This window comes from Theobroma cacao, chromosome 1 (assembly GCF_053813885.1).
Source record: "Theobroma cacao isolate CCN51 chromosome 1, ASM5381388v1, whole genome shotgun sequence".
In the NCBI taxonomy this organism is placed as follows: Eukaryota; Viridiplantae; Streptophyta; class Magnoliopsida; order Malvales; family Malvaceae; genus Theobroma; species Theobroma cacao.
In genome coordinates, this window is record NC_142639.1 from 31666672 (window position 1) to 31686206 (window position 19535).

The window sequence follows — 19535 nt, forward strand, 5'->3', positions numbered from 1 at the left end:
AGCAGAATATTCCCTGCCACGTGTACGGCAATGAATCCGAGTAAAGACACGTGAAAAATCAGACGTGCCCATAGTTGTAAAACGTGATCACTGAGCAAGTTGGGTCGAGCACTGAATTGACAAAATTGAAGTACTGGGATCAAAGCTGGCATATACCTTGTAATATTTTAACACCTCCAAGAAGACAACAAGTTGATCAATTTTCTCCTCCACCAATCAAATGTTGATGCATTTTCTAGGAAAATAAGAATATGAATCTAACAGGAAAGTGCATCTTCGTTTCCTGTTTTGCTTCTCTCTTATAAAAGGACGAGGGGGTCTTACGACTCAATATTTACAACTCAGCTTCTTAATATTTTCGATTTTTTTTGGTCAAATTAATTAGTTATTTCTTACCTAGACTGAGCTGCTAAGGGAATCTTTCTTGCACCTCCAATCCAAAGGGTATGTTTCTTTCCCATTTTTAAATGCATTATCATTTGCTTTTTATAGATTTTCTTAGGCAAGAGAATAGGGTACTTAATTCCCAAGATTTACTTCACAAATGCATTTTTCCATACGAAAGTGCTCCTGTCAGCTGATATACATATATAGCCTTCAGGACCTTGATTGCTTCAACAGACGCAACTCGTGATTCAAACAAGAGAAGAAGCTGCCAATGCTTGAATCAATGCATATTTCACGTTCTCTTCGTTGATGTAGTTGCCCACCTGGCCTTTTGGTTTCCCTCACATTCTTGTGGGTCTGGCAAAAGATATAAACAACATCTCCTTTTTACTGGACCAAAATCTTCCTCTTTTTCCCTGAAAGAAACATCAACATGTGTCCAAAATCCAAATAACAATCGTGCTTGCTTATTTATTAATTATCCTTAATAATGCGGGGCTGGGCTCTTCCAATGACTAAAGATAATAGGGAATTCATTTTGGCTTCTTGTTTAGAGGAGATAATTTCAGTTGCTCACCCACCAACTCTTTAATGTGTTCACAGAATTATTTGACACCTCAAGCCAGCAACCACCACCACAGAAGCACCTTCAGGAGAAAAGGAGCACGGAAACATAAAAACATGCTGCTACGAAGCTCTTCAACTCCACTTCTTGGATCACTCCTTTCTTCCATCACAGATAGCCCCAGCAACAACAATCACTACGAAACCAGCACCCCCATCAGGCATTATCCATCAACCTCCTTTCACCACAACCACAACAGAATCTCATTTCATCCCTCTCCTGGCTCTCTCCACCTCTCTACTACGGTTTCTTGCGGCTCCTCTCCTATATCTCCGTCTGTTGTCCATCAATTCTCTGATTTCGATCGTCAAGGCTTTCGCCGGGCTCAGTCTGAAGGTAACTTGGAAGGACTTGTCCATGCTGCTTGCGATACCAATGAGGAATTCTACAATCACAACCAACCCAAGAAGCTTTCTGCAAGGCACCAGCGCTTGATGTTGCAAACCATCCCTTCCTTTTCCTTCTATAATTCCAACGCCAGATGTGAGGAAGAGGAAGATGAGAGTGATTTAGAAGAAGAGGAAGAGGAGTTGAAGGAAAATGAAGAACTATTGGACAGTGGTGAAGAGAGGGTAACGGCGATGAGTGGTAACCTTGAATTCAACGCATTCCGCATGGAGAATATATTGTTGAATGAGGAGGTTAAGGGTAAAAGTTGGAATGTTGGTTTTGAAGATGAAGGAGGGTTGGTCGGGGAAAAAATGTTTCTTGCCAGAGGGCTTAGCACTGATGGTGGTAGCGCTGGTGGTGTGAGTGGCGGCAGCGGTGGCGGTGGGGGTGGTGAATTTAATCCAGCAGGCTCTGGCGGAGATGGTGCTGACAACCATGGAGTTGAGGAGCATTACAGGAGGATGGTGGAGGAAAATCCTGGCAACCCCTTGTTTTTGGGGAACTATGCGCAATTTTTGTATCAGGTGAGTGATCGGTGCAGGGTGACTTGAATACTGTTGTCCAGCCCCTTATTGTTTTCATCTTTTTGAATTGGTAATTACTGAGCATAGTGTCGTTGTTTTTGACAGTCAAAGAAAGACCTTGAGGCAGCAGAAGAGTATTACTCTCGAGCCATCCTAGCAGATCCAAAAGACGGTGAAACACTGTCACAATATGCCAAGTTAGTATGGGAGCTACATCATGACCAAGAAAGAGCTTCAAGCTACTTCGAGCGAGCAGTTCAAGCGTCTCCTCAAGACAGGTACGTGCTTCCCTGTCAACACTCTTGTCATTCTGTTAATGCTGACTTGCTGGGTTTTCTTTTTTGGTTATTCCAGCCACGTTCATGCAGCATATGCTAGTTTTCTGTGGGAAACAGAGGAAGATGAAGCAGATGGATGTGCCGCCCCTAGCGGTAGTGATAAGCAACTAGCTTGGACACATAGTGAGGGAAGCGTTGAAGCAAATTAGAAAAATCAAAGTGTCTTTGATTGGATGTGCTTAATAGTGCAAACCAAGCTTTTACACTTGATATGGGTTGCTGTCACAATTTCTGATATATATTAATAGCTAGATGGATTTAATTGATTGCTAGGCACTCCTTCATGAACTACTTATAGAAGGGTTAAATTCACACTGACAAGCTTGATTTTATAGATATCCCCAAGTGTGAGTTGAACGTCCAAAAGCAAAGAAAATATGAGGATTTAAATTTAAATTGCTTCATCTCAGAATCATAAGATCAACCACCATCTCTCACTAGTCATAACAACGCTCAAAAACATCAAAATTCTCCACTTGAACTGCATGATAAAAAGCGTTCGAGGGGAGAAACGCATGCCTATCAAAGGAAATATAATTAAAAACGTTCATCAACACTCCTTTTATGTGGAATAACACACTCGAAAAAGGTACAAGCATATTCTTCTGAAGTCACTGATGGGAAATGATCAATCCCAACTGTAAACCCTCAAAGCACCCTAAGATTCAAGAAAACCCCAGTGAGCAAGCAGTTGAAGAGTTCGGCCAACTTGTATTCAGTTGCTCAAGATGCTGTTTTTATCTAGAACCTCGCTGATAAAAACCATTGCCTCTTGATCTGTAGTCACCAGATTCTTGGTTGGTTCCCCTACCCAAACTCCGGGAACCAAAACGGCCTCTTGAGGCCTCAGCTTGATAAATGCCCCTGCCTCTTCCCCTTCCTGATCAATTTGAATAATAGCATCATGTCAACAAATTAAAAACTCCAGCAAATTCATTTCAGTGACAAAGTTGACTACCATGCCATCCCATTTTAAATTGAACAGTAACAGATCAATGCAAATCAAGTGCACTTTTGCACACATAAAAATGTTCAAATTACTTAAAAATATACAGTTTGCACAGGCAGAAAGAATAGTTTTTTTTTTTTCTTTCTTTAAAATGAGGAACAAAGAACATAATGCAGTCTTTATAAGTTACAGATGCTATTAAATCAATACTCAAAGTTCATCAAGATTGTCAGTTTTTTATACAAAGTTGCCCATAACACATTATATACAACAGCATAATTGGAACAGTATTGTGTGCATGTATAATGTACGACTTAGTACAAGAAAACTAATTCAAACATCACTACATCTGTTACTGGCCAGCTCTACTCTGTCCAAACAAAATAGATCTAAATCCAAGAATCAGAATTATGAGTTTATCTTGAAACCTGGTTGGCAGCCAATTATGCTAGGAGATCCACACAGGATTATCTTAGAAATGCAAAATTTTAGTGCAGCAACATGTAAATTAAAGCTCAAGAAGTTAGCAACACAGCAGTGGTTGTAAAGAGAGCTTTTGTAGATGTTGTAGATGTTCTGAAGAATGAAGATTACCAAATGCAGCAGTTGGTGAAAAAATTTACTGAAAATATTGAAGGAAATTCTAGCATGCATAAAAACAAAACTTTGAATATGTATTAAGGCACATACTTCCTCCTCGTGTACTGCTGCTATTTGGTCGGCGCTCCTCAATGTACACTTGCCTTCCTGCCAACTGTATAGGAGATGCCTATAGAAGAGACAAAACTTGGTCAGCATCATGTCAGAAATATCTACAAAGCCAAAAGAGAAATAATAAAGGTTCAGGATGACTATAAATATTCACATTAGCTACAAAAGTGAATGTATGTCATTCTTAAGGTTCCACCTGGGACTTCTATTGTGTGTGTGTATATATATATAAAGTACCTTCATGCCATGAAAAACTCTAAAAGTTTGACAGTTGATGGTGCTATAAGTCAATTCTTTGTTAATAAAAAACAATGGAGAGCAGGTTTATTTCCTTCACTCTCCGATCTCAAAATCCCCTCATTTTTCCTGTATTTCCCTCAAGAAGCTCTTTCATGGCTGAGCTACTCATCTCATCTCATCCATCATGAGAAACAGAACTAAGCATCACAAATATATGTAGATGCAGTTTAAATTTGATACAACAATACAAACAACTATGAAGGATAAAACTAGAATGTAATGACAATAGTGCAATGTCAAAGAGTGTTCATAGCTCTTTCAGTAGTAAATTCAATGACACCGACAAACACAACAAGCCAAACAAGTACTTTAAATAAGTAATTCAACGATGAGTTCTTAAAAGAAATGCTGTAAGTGAAATAAACTAGATTCAATACTTAGCTAATAGCTACCATCCAACACATTTGCTCGAGAGAAAAAGCACAGCAATGAAAATTCATACCCTGATTGCATTTTGAACAGCAAGAATGTCTTCAAACTCAACAAAAGCATAGCAAACACCAACAACATCCTGCATGCATCTAACCGTGATTTAGTTTCTTCAAGGTTATATATACCAAAGATAGTCAACAAGGGAAGAAAAAGAAATCACCTTGCGGTTCCGGATGAACACGCCTTCAGGTTTGATTCTGCCAAAGTTCTTAAACTCCTGCTCAATTTCAGCAGCAGTAACAGTAGACGGCAAGTTTCTCACGTAGACAGACTTATATTCACCTGTATATTCACCTGAAAGAATATCACTAATCAGAGTGCAACTCCCAATTACTATAAGCATTTATACGCACTGCAACTAATAAATCTTCTCTGCTTTTCAACAAAAAAAATAATAGTAATAATAATAAATCTTCTCTGAACTCTAAGCATAGACGAAGGTATTTTCTAAATGAAAAGATAAAAAAATCCACTCTCTGAAACTTTAACTCCTTAAATGTAGAAATGAAATTTTGATGCTCAGTGGCTCACACTAAATACCCAGATTGTCCATATAAGAAATGCCCTTTCCCAGAAATCAACGCAAAGGGGAATCGATAAAGCCAGCCAAAGCACAATAATAAATTGACAGTAATAGCATTGTAAGTCCTAATGTAAACAGCATATACCGAGGTATATACAGTTACACTGACCTTCTTCAGAGATCAAGCCTTCCTCTGCTGTCTCTGCCACAGATTCAGGCACATCTGACCATGCAGGACGTGACTGCTGATTAGTAGGCTCTGGTGTATGATCCCAATCTGAAGAACTCTGGGGAATTTTATTATAAGAAGGTTGAACTTGAACAGATGAAGTAGATTGTTCCTTCATAACACGCAACTACACCATTTGAAACACAAATAATGTTCGTCAACCGATCAGAGTTACTAAATTCCAACAAATTAAACACCATTAGTCTGTGTGTGTAGGCATTAGATAGAAGCAGAGTTTGTTTGTAGAAGGCCAATCAGACTTTACTCCCAATTTTGATAACTCAGGGCAAGTACACATAATTTCTTTTTCTCACTCTATGCATGGCTCTGTTTATTAATCCTTTATTTTTGTATAGTCTTTTCTTTACATGCATGGACTTGTTTCAGTAATGTATGGCCAATTGTTATTTATGCCAAACATTTGGATAAAATTCACTGGATATTTGGTTGCATTAAGGATAAAACAGATATGGACTAGTTTATATAAAACAATAGCTGTTTCAAAAAGACTAAGCAATGAGTGAGAAGTCTTCAACAAGTTAGGATCACAAACACACATGGCCACAAGCAATTAGACTGCTTGCATAAAAAGCAATTGAGGAGTACTTACAATAGCGGCATATGTTCTCCTTGCAGGCTCCGCAACAGGTTCCTCCAAAGGCATAGCTGGGGGTTCTTGCACAGTGTTCACCCCACTGTGATGTGAAGCAAGAGCTTCCTCTGCAGGAGCTTCCTCCACCACAACTTCAGCTTCAACAACTTCATCCGGTGGTTGCTCTGGGAGACTATATTTGTCAATTGGATCATCTTCTATATGAACAGAGTTGACATACTCCCTGGCATCTTCCTCCAAAACATAGTCAGAAACTGCTAAATCCAACAAGTTAGACCCAGAATACCAGTGGAAAGAAAGATTATTTCCCGGAGATTAAAAAAAAAAAGGTACCTCTTGACCAATAATTTTAAGTAAAGACTTTGCATGTGGAAATTTACTAACGAAAAAAGAGATAGTACAATTTGGTGTCTGAGGTTTCAATGCCTTAAGTAGTAAAACTATAAGCAAACATACTAAGGTAAAAAAAAGCCTTGAAGATTTAATTTCTGTAAAAGTATATAAGGTCATTGAATATAAAGATATTTAACTGATTCTAAGATCTCTATTTAAATTACTAAAGTTGTTAGACAACACCAAACTATCAACTATAAAACATGGCCAGGAAAAGGTTAATTGTTTAAGTTGAGGAGACATGGTCCAAGGCTCTAAACCTGGTTGACTACTTTTAGCATGTTGAAAAAGCGTCTACAAAATGCTACAGCTTGAAGTAAAAATTTCCCTTTAAAGTTAGAAAAAAGCTTGCCTGCAGTAGCTGGTGGCTCTGCAACAGGGCTTGACACATTTAGTTGAGCATCAAGCTTGTTTTCTTGTAATGTGGAAGCCGGATGTTGGTAAATCATTCCATCATCAATAAACTGAAAGATATCATTGAGTACAAAGTAACCCTTCTCTTGAGGGGCAAGCAAAAAGGTTTGCACAAATTTCCTTCTTCCATTGAAATCCTTGATTTTAACAGAACCAGAAACCATCACCAGAACACCTCCATTCCAAGAATCAAGAGAATTAATCGTCTTGATCTCAATTGCAGTAAAATTCAGTGACATGACCATGCTATGAATTTGCTGCAGAGAAAGATCAAAAGAAGAACCCAATAAATTACTGCCAACTAACCAAGTATGCCATATAATAAAAGGATAAAAATAAATTCATTCCAGAGAAAGGAATTACAAGAGAGAGAGAGAGAGAGAGAGTCTATGTAATTATTAACAGCAAAACTATGTTCATAATGCAAATTTGCAAGGGATATGCAACAAGCAAAACAATTAAGAAAAGGCTTTTGGTTGTTACACCTAAAAAGCCGATGGTCTTGAGAATCCATTTCTTAAGATGATAACTTCCCATAGCCCAAAAAACAAAGAAAGGAAAAAAAGAAATAGAAGAAAAAGCCTTTTAGAGAATCCATTTCATTTTATGTCTCCCCAACTTGGCTTATCCTTGCCCAAATCAGAAATCACTCTCCAGAATTATGTGGTAGCTGTTATAAAAGCATGCACTTGAAGGAACATAAAAAATACAAGGAGTAATTGAAAACACTATGCAACTGATCAGATACAATAATAAGGAAAAATATAACATCAATCAAAATTCAGTAAACTGAAAAAGGAATACTGTATTGACAACAAGTTCATGCTTAAGCAAACTCACTTGAAATACATAAGGAAAGAAAATTCGAATATAAATGTTACCAGCGTTGCAGAAGCAGATTCAGAGGAATCTCCATCGACCCGAATCATGGTACTGGCATCTGAGTAAAACTGATGAACAAGATCAGGTTGTTGTTGTAGCACCTGATAGTATTGTCCCACGAAATATGAACCAACCTGAAATTTAAAAATAAAACATTTATTGATAAAAAAAATAATAAGAAGAAGAAAGCTAAAAACCCATACAGAGGTAAAAGAAAAGAAAAAAAGAATCACCTGAACGGGCCCTGGGTAGGAAGTGGCCATTACGAATGAGTTAGCAGACCTCAAAACAAAAGCATGCAACGAGGAAGATCTAACCGTTATAGCTCTTGAAATAGATTGATCAACCCACAGATCCAAACAGTGTGACTTGAGTATCTGGAACCCTAGTTTTGGACAAGACTAGGGTTTTAAGTTTAAATGCTACAGGAAAAAGGGCTTGACGATATTTCTATCTCTATAGGGTGTTGTGTTTTGGTGTTGAAAAAGACAAAGCTGAATGAAGTTAGTCCATAATTGGAGAGAGTTGATTGAAGCAGATAAAGAGAAGATAGAAGGAGATTGCTAGGTTGAAGTGGGTTAATAAATTCTTTTCTCAAGAATCTAAGAAAGAGAGAGAAAGACGCTTAGATCTGGGGGCGGAGCGAGAAGGCACTCTCAGCTCCAAACTCACAGGTTTTGCCGTCTCTAACGAAATTAAATTATTTATAAATATTTAAATTCATATACTCTTATTTTGGATTGGCTTAAATGAGATTGGTTACTTATCGTTTTATAATTTCGTTGCGTTAAAGTGCCATTGATGTTAACGCAAGGAGCAGAAAAATATCATATATATATATATATATATTTATTATGTAATATCAATATATCACATCATTATACATTATAAGATATTAATAAATTATATTAATATCAAATAATAAGTAATATTTTGATTAATAATAATTAAATAATTATTAACTATAAAAATTTATCTAATTTAAAATAAAAATAATAATATCCAAAAAAAACTCTTAAATTTTGTAAAAAAATTGAAATAAAATTTTATATTTTTATTGAGTAGAATCAAACCTTTATATTTTTATTTTAAATTAAATAAACTCTTATACTTTTATTTTGAGTCAAATAAATTTTTATCACTAACTATTAATTTAATCAAAATATTGTTTATTATTTTATATTATATAACATTAATATAATATGCTAACATATCATAATTGATGATAATATGATAATATTTACATATCATAATTAATGATAACATGAAATGCTAACTTAACATAATAACTTACAGATATAAAATAACAAATGATATTTTGATTCATAATAATTAATCATCATTATTTAACTCAAAATAAAAATATAAATACTTAATTGAAAGTAATAAAAAAAATAAATACTCATTTGAATAGTTTAAAATTTTATTTAAAAATTTTATTAAATAAAAATATAAATATTTAATTAAATAATAAAAATTAAGACTTAATTTAAAGACTAATAAACTAATTTTCTTCTTTTTTTAAAGCGTTATAAGTGTTGATGAAAATAACCGCACAAAATGACGGCCGCCCCTTTTGACGGAGGGCCAGGACAACACGCAAGAGGCAGAGCGCGTGTTCTGTTGAGTTACGGGCGGAACGGTTGGAATCCAGTTAACAGTGACGGCAGTTGGAGCGGATATGTTTTGGTAAGATATGGAAATGGAAGACAGAGGCCAACAAATGCTACAAAGTGCACGCATATCATATGAGGGAGGATTCTCATCTGAATTTATTTCTCTTCAAACCCAAATCCATCTACCTCCTCTAACGGACTTACCCCTTTATGATTTAAGCATTAACGGTCATTACCATTTTCCTTTTCAGCGGCACAGAAGAACACCAAATATGTTTGCGCCAAGCAAGGAAGCTAATCTTGTTTTTCCTTTTCACCGCTCTCTGTCCCATTGGAAACACAACTGCAGATCTGATCCCATAAATTACTAACATTTGTACAAGTTTCACAAAAATATCTAAAATCAAATCACAAAAATAGACCACAATACCTACTACAGTACAATTTTTTACCACTGTCAGATTCCTACTCTCAACATGATCTACCCCACCCACAACCCCAAAACTGTCCACCTTGGCTAACTGCAAGTTAGAAACAGCAGTTACAGGTCAGGTTAAGCATACAGATGATCAATGAGAAAAAAAAAAAATTAGGCCACCATGTTATTGCCATCTCAATAGTAAGTCCCATAATAACTCTGAGGAACTGTTGCGGCAGGTTGCTGAGCTGGGGTTAACGTTGTGGCAGCAGTTGGTTGAGCATAACTTTGTTGAGGAAACGACTACAGAATATTACAGAAAATACATTAGCTCCAAACAAGAAAAATTCACTACGGAATGTTGATGAGAGTGACACTTGATATTGTACTCAAAAGAAGTTTAAAGTCAATTTACATGACCATCATTCCACAAGCATAAGCTTCAAATTTTAAGTGCATGATGCAGTGCAGATTACCTACCTCAGCTATTAAGTAAATTGGAACATGGAATGTGCTACAAATCTTTAAAATTAATAAAAATAAAAAAGGCTTACATATCCAAATTTAAAATTCATCAACTATTTCAGTTGAAGAAAGTGAGGTCCAGGTTTCATACGTATGAAGTAGCAAGTGGGATGATATCCATGTTTCATTTATTGGCCTTGGTACATCAGAGTGATAGTTGTTTTACTAATATTTCAAACTATGGTTTGCCAAATAGCTGCGAAACAAATCGGAAGCACTTGTTTAAAAAACTTCATACCTGAACAGGATATGTTGTTGGATAAGCACCATAACCAGCACTTTGTGGAACTGATGTGGGTACTTGTTGAGTGGCGTAATTACTACCATAACTACTATATGCACCATATGCAGCCTACAAATAAAAAAATTATAAAACTGTCAACCAAACATGACAATGACAGCAAGAAGCATAATATGGAAACATATAAATGTGTAAACACTCAATGAGGAATTAGTGGCAGCCATAAATTGCATGCTAACATTTCAGCTAGTTTTCTAAAGCTATGGGTGCTATTATTCCTCTTTCCATGTCCTTGTCATATATATTTCTCTATGGGTGCTACCCTCATATTTTCTCCTGTACATCTATTCATCATCTTGTCTTTCCTTGTATCCCCATACATCCAATGTAGCATTGTCATTCAGCAAACATCATCAAACATTACAGTTTAACATTCCATCCCGTAAAAAATTACTTATCTTGTTGTCATCCGATAAAAATTTCCACCAAGTTCCAGTGAAAGTTTTGATCATACAAGATTCCCGATCCACTTTTTCATCTCATCCACCCCACTTAAATCCTATGAGAAAACATCTACCAAACAAGTCCATAATAAGCACAAGCTAAAGATCATCACAGCCAATCAAAGTAATCCTATATGACCAGAAAAAAGGATCGACCTCACTCTTTTTTTACATATTAAACAAAGAGTTGAGGAAGAAACCAGGGCAGAGAAACCATTTTCCATTACATTAAATTCATAAAGATCAAAAGTCAAAAGATAATAGGTTAGTAACGAAGACTATCACATTGCATTGATCAAATACAAGGTAGTCTTCTTAACATATCACGGAATACAAGAGCTTCTAGCAGCATATACAAATTACAAGCACAAAATCATATAAGTCTAGATCACCAATATCAACATAAACAAATAAAAATAGATAGAACAAGTCATGAAAATATGATAAGCATGTCCTGGTATACAATTAAAAATACTATTAAAAACTGCAATCTACCTGTTGGCTGTAGCCAGGAGTCCATGGTTGTGCCTGTGCCTGTGCCTGAGTAGTGGGTGGCCAAGTTTGAGGCTGTGCAGCATAACCAGCTGGCCACTGGTTTTGCGCATTTGGATAGGCACCCATCAAAGACTGGCCAGGTGAAGGGGCACCAGAGTAAGATTTTGCCAACTTTGTCTTATCTGATGACAAAAAGTCTTCAGCATGACGTTTTCTTAATTCCGACATGGGCCTATGAGGTAAAAACAGCTTAGCATGCCGATCTTCTGCCCTTTTAATGGACTGCACATCTCCAAAGAGACTCAAGAACTGCACCATTATTTTCCAAAGTTGAGCTACCAGAAAAAGGTTTATTACAACATTTTTTTCCATTAAAGCACCAATTTAAACAATCAGAACACTGAATTCAGAATCTCAAACAGCATCACAATCTTATGAGAAAAAGTCTTCAAACAAACTCAAGACATTTTCAAACAGCATTCACAATCTTGAGAGAAACATCTTAAAACAAACTCAAGACAGAAAAGGGGGTCAAATTATGGGTATAAGTAATTTCCATTTTCCAGCCAAATTCACCAAACCTCCACATATGAAACCACATAAAGAAGCTTACGCAGAATATATTGCTAAGGACTCAATGCACATGTAGACAATTACATTCGATTGCAGCCAATAAACCAGATCATGTGCAAGCAACCTTTCTAACACAAAATTATTACCTCCAAAAATATGCTAGATAGATCTTCCCTGTCTGCAGCACTGCCATCTGAGTTCGGGGCTATAAACTTGTCAACTAGTGATTCTAAATAATCAATCTGCCTTGGTGGTGGCAAAATCGTTTCAAAATGTATTAATGCCTACATGTAAAACAAAAGAAAAAGCAGAAATCAGAAAGCAGAGGAGAATGTTCAGACAAGATGTAATGATGTAAGCATGAGTGCATGCATGTGCATGAGAGAGAGAGAACCTCAAGGAATGGTTTAGACAGTTGGACTTGGTCAAGTGCTCCAGTTAGAATTTCCCTAGCCTTCTCTGCGTTTCCAGAAACCTACAAAAAAATGCAGTGAATGAGAAAGATGTGCCATTTGTGAAAGAATATAGCAACAACAATAACACTTGGAACCAACTGGCAATCAACCAAAATAATAAAGAGCCAATTAAATTAATCTCTTTTGAGACCAGCAAAATTCCCTTAACCAAATCACAGACCTGATAACATAAAAACCTCCTAACTACCATAAGGTGTTAACTGGAGCGTGCATCATTTTATTTATATGAAGAAATAAAGACATAAGTCCCACTTTTGACATAGAATCTATGAGAAAGTAAGAATGATATTTGGACATTGGTTTTTGGACAAAAGCCATATAAAACGTACTAATAGAAAAAATACAAATGCCCATATGTCTATGGTAACAGAGAAATGCTGGGCCATAACATACCACTTATTAAGTTGACATTAATGGTATTTCAAACTAGAACATGAACAAGCAAATGTTTAGAACATTAGCAGTAGCAAAATATTAACAAAGTGCAACACAAATTTAGACAAAGGTGGATCCAAAAGTGATAAATGAAATTTCAATCATTCTTTTAGAATGATCAATAATATAGAAATTGACTCCTAAATCAAAGAAAAATCCCATTTCACTTCACATGAATCATATCATAATAAAGACAAAAGAAATTAGGCATCAGAGGCACGCCCACCTACCAAGTATATAAATCTAGAGTACTGAGCATACAGCATTGGTAATGTTTGAGAATGCTCTTTCCCCTTTTCAATGGCAATGGCTTGCTCATATAAAGAGAAGGCATCTTCAAGTTTCCCCTGCATAATCGAGATAAACAACCCCTTTGAAACAGGTAACAACATTTACCACAACTAGAACCACATGGGTGTGCTAGCATAATCTTACCAGACGGCGTTCCATATTTGCATGCTTAATAATTGCTTCAAGAAGAGCAGGTGAAATTTCACTGTGAACAAGTTGATACGCAGCTCGAGCACCTGATATGTCCCCGTTCTGCTCCTTGAATCGAGCAGCAAAAAGATGGATCTCTGGTTGCCTCTGTCAAATATTGGTCACAAAGAAAATAAGTAACTAGTAAAATGTAACACAGGTTGAAGTTGTTGCAACTAGCATGAATGTCACCATTAAAATCTCCACAAGTAAACCCACCAAATATATCAGATTGGCTATGCATAATAGTAAAAACTATTTGCAAGCCTAAATTGTTTCCCTAAACAAAAAAATACAGTGCTCATTCTTGAATTGAAAATGTCAGGGCACAGCATGTATAATGAAAAAAAGGGGGGTCAGATTTTCTATCAAATAATTTTTTCATGACAACAGGTTACAAATTTCGACAAGACCTTTAGATGCACCATTTTCTTCAATCTCTTAATAATAATAGGTTAAAAGTTCCAAGTGAAATTGACTGAAAACCATACTACTCTATCCCATTAATATCACCTTTGTTTGACTTTTTTATTCTTCAACTTGGACTTCTTATTTGAAACTTATTACTGATTAAAATTCTCAAAAAAATTTGAAAGATTTCCCTCAAGCATTTTTTTTTTTAATTTTAATTCAAAAAACTTAAAATAAAATAGGTCAAAGTTGAAAAGGTTTAAATATAAAAACCGAAACTAGACCAGCTCTTATGGGGTGGCAGAAGATAAAGTTCATCCCATTATCAATTTCAACAAACCCAAAATCATCACTTCATACCTTGACAAAGACTTGTGTTGCACGCGCAAGTGCATTATCAGCAAGATCCATACTTCCACTGGCTTCCATACACAAAACATATCGGATCCAGTATTCAGGATAATTGGCACAGGCTATTAGGCACCTTTCATATAATTTGACTACCTAATTCACAAATAAAAGTATAAAAGATTAGAAAGATATTCTGGTACACCAAAACATTAAACAAGGGGATAATCAAAATCACAAGGAGAAATGCATAAGAGATACTCCATCATCGGAACAGAGAAGCCCCTCAAATATGATGGGAGGGACCCTCCTTGCCTGACAGATAAATGGTTAGGAAGACAAGAACACACCTGCAGGCATAACATTGGAGCTTTAAAAAATATAAAATAAATTTACTATACAATACATTACAAACCTAAAATGTCCACTGACAAATGAGGGTTTGAAGTACTTAGCCTCAAAGAAACCAAATCGAAGGTCCATGCTTTAATCTCAGTACATTTCCCGTTTAAAAAAGTTGCTTCACCCAACGATTTAGCCAATAAAGCAAATGATGCAGCAGATGTTACTAAACTGTAAGTCAATATATAACAAACAAGACAACTGAACTCTACGAACCATAGCTAAATTGAAGGATGGACAAAACAAACTCAAATACCTTATTGAAGTCACCCTCTCTTTCTATAAAATCCAGGTAGTTATGCCAATTTTCAAGCTCCGCAATATTGAGGGGCCGCACATGAAAGTAAGGCCTTCTAATAGCTGTTTCAAAACCAAGGATCTTAGAATCGAACTCTTTAGCTTTCTTATATAGCTCCTCTCTAATGGCAACATACTTCTCCAACTCTTCTGCTTCTGTGAAGCCAGCAGTTACAGGTTTAGGAGTTTGTTCTGCAACATCAGGATGAACCTCTCCCTCATTTACTTGTCCATCAGCCTCTGAAACTACAGCCGATGCATTGGCAGCAGCTTCCTCAGCAGTCCTTAATTCTGGCAAAGGTCGACTTCCAGCCAACTCTTTAAAACTGTAATACCATTGGCATCAGGGAATAATCAAGCTACAGGAGCAATAAGCAAAATAACATGATGCACTAGGTAATCATTATCCACATCATCATAAATTTTTGTAGATAATGTGAAAATGCATCACATTTTGAATAACACAAGGAGAAGTTTCTTGGTCCCATACATCAGGCAATATGGTAACAAAATGTACACACACCAATAACATAAACAAATAGATATGAAGAGACACAATAGAGCTTACCTGTTAAAATACCTATCTAGCTGTTGATTAGGATTCTCCAATATTCTAGTATAAATGACAGCAAGGCGACTCCACTCCTGATGCATGTATTCATATTCAATGTATTTATCCCAAAGAGGGAAAGATAGATAATCAGTTGCAACATATGCTAATCCTCGTTCAAAAAGCCTGAAACACCATGCAACAGAATTGTTATTACACATTTAGAAAAGCCATCCAGGCAATGCAGACAAGTCCACAAACAGAAGATAGTGGGACCAATGTTGAAGCAGAAGGAACAATTCACTCTAGACACGTCCAAACGCTGCATTTACCTTCCTGATAAAAATCAAACTATGTCCGAAATGAAGCAGTGATAGAGGCCATCTAGCCCTTAACTGGATGAGATCTTCCCAGCAGCATTTTGCATATTGATGCACCTCAAAGTGTCAAGGTTAAAGTAATATTTCATACATAACTACATGACTATGACGCAGGCTTCAAAGAGGAAGGAGGGAAGTAGGAAGTGTAAAGAGCTCAGAAATATGGTCAATATCCTAAAACAGTTTCAATTGCTACACGTACAGTAGCATAAAAATCAAGGGTATAAACATCAGGAAACAAAAAAAGCATTTCTAAAGTGCATTCCCATCAAACCTTTCCGCCATATATGCGACGAATTGCTGTTGCAGGCATACCGAAATAATGTTAGAAAGCAACAAAAATTACCAGAACCTCATGTCTAGGAAAAATCACACAATCATGATCTCCTAATGCAGACCAGGAACAACAATAGGTAGTTCTACACTTCTTACCTTCGGATCGTATCTGGATCTCCATACGTTTCTATGGCAAATGCACAATATAGCACCCAGATGTCTACAGAATATGTCACTCCCTGAACTGCTCTTTCATAAACCTCCACAACTTTGTCCATGGAGCCTATGCGTGCTTCATGATCTGCATACTTTTTCCAGTAACCATAACACAAAGGAAACTCGGCCAAGAAAGCATCATAAACCTTCCGAATTTTCAGTATATTGTTCTGCATACCAGGCATAGATGAAAACATCAATTGGCAGAAAAGAGATACACAAAATTAGATGGAAAAAAGAAAGAGGATGAGGAGTTCACCAACTAGGAGACATAGAAACCACCAACTTCAAGGGGAAGATTATTAAAAGTAGAAAGGAAGACGCATAAAATACACATAACTGTAAGATAGGTGGCACTCTGGGCCCTCATCCCACTAAAGAAAATTTTTAACTTAATTACAGATGCCTTTAGTCACTTTTCTCGAAGTTATTAAGGTGACTTTCCCCAAAACCATATGCATTTTGAGTATGGCCCCTCCTTCTCGACTACATAGCCGTATTTGATCTTAAGGGTCTCTACCCAACCATGCCAAAGGAAGAAGGAAAAGCAAAGATTAGATATTAGCTAGGCAACAGAAAACTAGCTAACAAAATTTCCAACAGGTAACACCCAGAAAGCCTGTTTGTTTATCCCCTTCCAAAATTTTCATGCTCACATACCTCTGCGACCTTCTCTGTCTCCTCAACCAGTGTAGTCCAAGCATTAAAATCCAAAGAATTAGCTCTCACAATACTCCACAAACGTTCTTCTTCACCAGACATAGGTGGCACTAGAAGTCCAAAATAAATATAAAACGGGGAATGAGTTTCAAACTTTCTAATAATAATAATAAACGGAAGAGACATAATGTTGAATTAAAAAAAAAGGATACTTATAGTTAAATCTGTGTAGAGGTCCAAAGAACTACCACGAAAAGCTTCATGGCAGACTGCCAGTAGATAAAGGCTATTTTAGTGATCAACTATCAAAGCTTTTAGCCATCATGGCAGATCTCTTGTGTGGTCAGTTTTAGATATAAAATAGTACAAAATGAAAATTTAATATAAAAATTATTTGATAAGCCCACTTAAGTTTTTTCAGATATATTAACACAGATAAGAGAGTTTTATTTAGGTTCAATAGTATGCAGTCAGCTAAAGTTAATTCCCCAACAACAATTTTTTTTCTATGTTCTTATGTTGCAAAAGAGTTAACATTACACTACTGAGCAGGGTTGCAAATCATATTACATATTGCAACCTTCAGCATGATTGGGCATCAAGAAAAAGTGCCTTGTGAGAGAAAACGTACCAGAACCATCCACAAACTCTGGTGCAGCAGAAGCACCACGCACATTATCAAAAACATTTCCATTCTCAGCTGTCATGGCATTTCCTGCTTCATTGACAGCATTTCCATTTAAAGAACTGTAACCAGCAACTTTAGATGCGTCTGCTGTATTTCCAGTATCAGCAGCATTGTCATCTTTGGATCCACTAGCTGGCTTACTGTCATAGATTGCACTGATTTGGCCCTCTTGACCAGCAGAATTAGGGTCACCACCAAATGCAGCATAAGCTCCGTCTGCAGGAGCACCAGAAGCAGTAGGATCTCCAGTAGCCTCAGAGGGGTAAGCACCAGGACCAGTAGAGTTATAGGCCGCTGATGTATAACCCATAATTGCTGATGAGTCGGCAACTAAGGCTTCACTATCTCCCATTCCAGCGTGGAAACTTTAAGGTAGAGTATATAAACTGAAACTGACTACCAAGAGAACAATTTACTGTCATTACGTTATAGGCAAACAATACCCGATCAAAAATGCAATAAAAATTATTCTCCGTTAAAATTAGATAAGCACAAAACCAACACCACTACCTAAACGCGTCTCTTTCATTCCAACAATCATCATTTTTTTTTTACTTTTTCTTCAGAAAATTCTAGAGAATAACATTTACTGCGAAATACCAACAATATGCAGAAAAAGAAAACCTAAAAGTCTTGTAAGAAATTGGCAATGAAACAACCAATATTCTCAATCGAATTAAACTAAATTAGCTCATAACTAACAGTAGTTTGGAGGGAGAAAATAAACCTGCTCGATCCACAAGAAAGACTAGTAAAAAAGAAAAGGCAAAGCAATTAAATCTAAAAACCCTAAAACTTCGACATAAAACCCTTACCCAACCTTAAACGTTTCCGCAAAACCAAAACCCTAATTGGAGAAAACGATAGAGAGAGCAAAAAGAAATGGCTGGAAACATACCGGGAGAAGGGGAAGACGGCGTTGTGGATTCAACAATTTGGAGTGTTTTATGTCGAAAGGTTTTTACAAGGGTCTACTCTTTAGAGTTGCACTTATTCAGAGAGCGAAACGGAGGGGAGAGGAGAGGGTAGGGCATCTGAAATCTTCCGCTGCTGGCGGTTTTTATTCTGTGATTACGTGGAAGTAGAAGTGAATCTGGGCCGTTTAATTTTTGTATGATGGTTTAAATCTGGGCCGTTGGATTATTTGGAGGGCCTCGGGGCCTCTGGGATCGTGGCTACAATGAGTGCCAGGTGTTGGGAATTTACTATGGTAGACCACTGGGCCTTCCGTCTTCCTTGAGGCCCCGTGTATTGGGCTTGTGTAGTGCCTTGGTACATATAATACATTTTCGTTTCTGTTTTTTCTTTTATATTTAAAAAAGGATTTGCCACTATATTATAACTCCATTCAATTTTATCCACCTACTAATTTTAATTTCGTTAATTATTGAAATATTTCATTAATGCAACTGGCAATTTCATTGATTTTCATTACTTTTTTATTTAAAAATTAACAAAATTAAAAATAAAGTGAAAAAAATTCATTAACCTTGAAGTACAAAGACAAAATTCAACATTGTTGGATAGTATAGTAACAAATTTGGTCTTCATCTCATTTATTAGTCATTATTTTATAAAATGTTAAATACATTAAATTTAAATGTATAACGCTTTTGGTTAATATAAGTGTTAAAATTAAAATGCCATGCAAGCTATGATAATCACCTTATATTGATAAAAAATTAAAAATAAAAACTATATTTCAAATATGAATATGTTGAAATAAGTTATATGTATTTTTTTTTTAATCTTTGATCTCAAAGTTTTTTAATATAACATTTTGAAACTATGATATGTTCAACACGTAAACAAATATATCAATATAACGAGTTAAT

The 19535-nt window shown here is 36.2% G+C and overlaps 3 protein-coding genes across 6 annotated transcripts; 1 reads left to right on the forward strand and 2 right to left on the reverse strand.

Moving 5' to 3' along the window:
* Nucleotides 1-293: 293 nt before the first annotated feature.
* LOC18613066 (uncharacterized) lies at nucleotides 294-2536 on the forward strand. 2 transcript variants are annotated; one of them, XM_007050104.3, is made up of 4 exons: nucleotides 294-444; nucleotides 991-1926; nucleotides 2032-2204; nucleotides 2281-2536. In XM_007050104.3, the coding sequence occupies exons 2-4, from the start codon at nucleotides 1069-1071 to the stop codon at nucleotides 2411-2413; spliced, it is 1164 nt and encodes a 387-aa protein (XP_007050166.3). In that variant the 5' UTR covers nucleotides 294-444; nucleotides 991-1068; the 3' UTR covers nucleotides 2414-2536. The 2 variants fall into 2 exon arrangements, with proteins under 2 accessions (XP_007050166.3, XP_017982914.2); XM_018127425.2 differs by lacking the exon at nucleotides 294-444 and having other exon boundaries at nucleotides 911-1926.
* Nucleotides 2537-2630: 94 nt separating this feature from the next.
* On the reverse strand, nucleotides 2631-8409 carry LOC18613067 (Nuclear transport factor 2 (NTF2) family protein with RNA binding (RRM-RBD-RNP motifs) domain-containing protein). Its single transcript, XM_007050106.3, has 9 exons — nucleotides 7944-8409; nucleotides 7710-7844; nucleotides 6767-7085; nucleotides 6019-6275; nucleotides 5349-5535; nucleotides 4817-4950; nucleotides 4667-4735; nucleotides 3904-3982; nucleotides 2631-3144 (listed from the first exon to the last, which is right to left on the reverse strand). The coding sequence occupies exons 1-9, from the start codon at nucleotides 7971-7973 to the stop codon at nucleotides 3002-3004; spliced, it is 1353 nt and encodes a 450-aa protein (XP_007050168.3). The 5' UTR covers nucleotides 7974-8409; the 3' UTR covers nucleotides 2631-3001.
* Nucleotides 8410-9616: 1207 nt separating this feature from the next.
* Nucleotides 9617-18737, reverse strand: PRP39 (Tetratricopeptide repeat (TPR)-like superfamily protein). 3 transcript variants are annotated; one of them, XM_007050107.3, is made up of 14 exons: nucleotides 18599-18737; nucleotides 17644-18092; nucleotides 17013-17122; nucleotides 16293-16522; nucleotides 15499-15666; nucleotides 14890-15256; nucleotides 14244-14387; nucleotides 13428-13580; nucleotides 13223-13339; nucleotides 12476-12556; nucleotides 12228-12365; nucleotides 11509-11817; nucleotides 10508-10621; nucleotides 9617-10047 (listed from the first exon to the last, which is right to left on the reverse strand). In XM_007050107.3, exons 2-14 carry the CDS (start codon nucleotides 18050-18052, stop codon nucleotides 9940-9942), a joined length of 2448 nt encoding a protein of 815 aa, XP_007050169.3. In that variant the 5' UTR covers nucleotides 18053-18092; nucleotides 18599-18737; the 3' UTR covers nucleotides 9617-9939. The 3 variants fall into 3 exon arrangements, with proteins under 3 accessions (XP_007050169.3, XP_007050170.3, XP_088663343.1); XM_007050108.3 differs by having other exon boundaries at nucleotides 17644-18096; nucleotides 18599-18727; XM_088807217.1 differs by lacking the exons at nucleotides 16293-16522; nucleotides 17013-17122; nucleotides 17644-18092; nucleotides 18599-18737 and adding an exon at nucleotides 15813-16277.
* Between the last annotated feature and the right edge of the window lie 798 nt (nucleotides 18738-19535).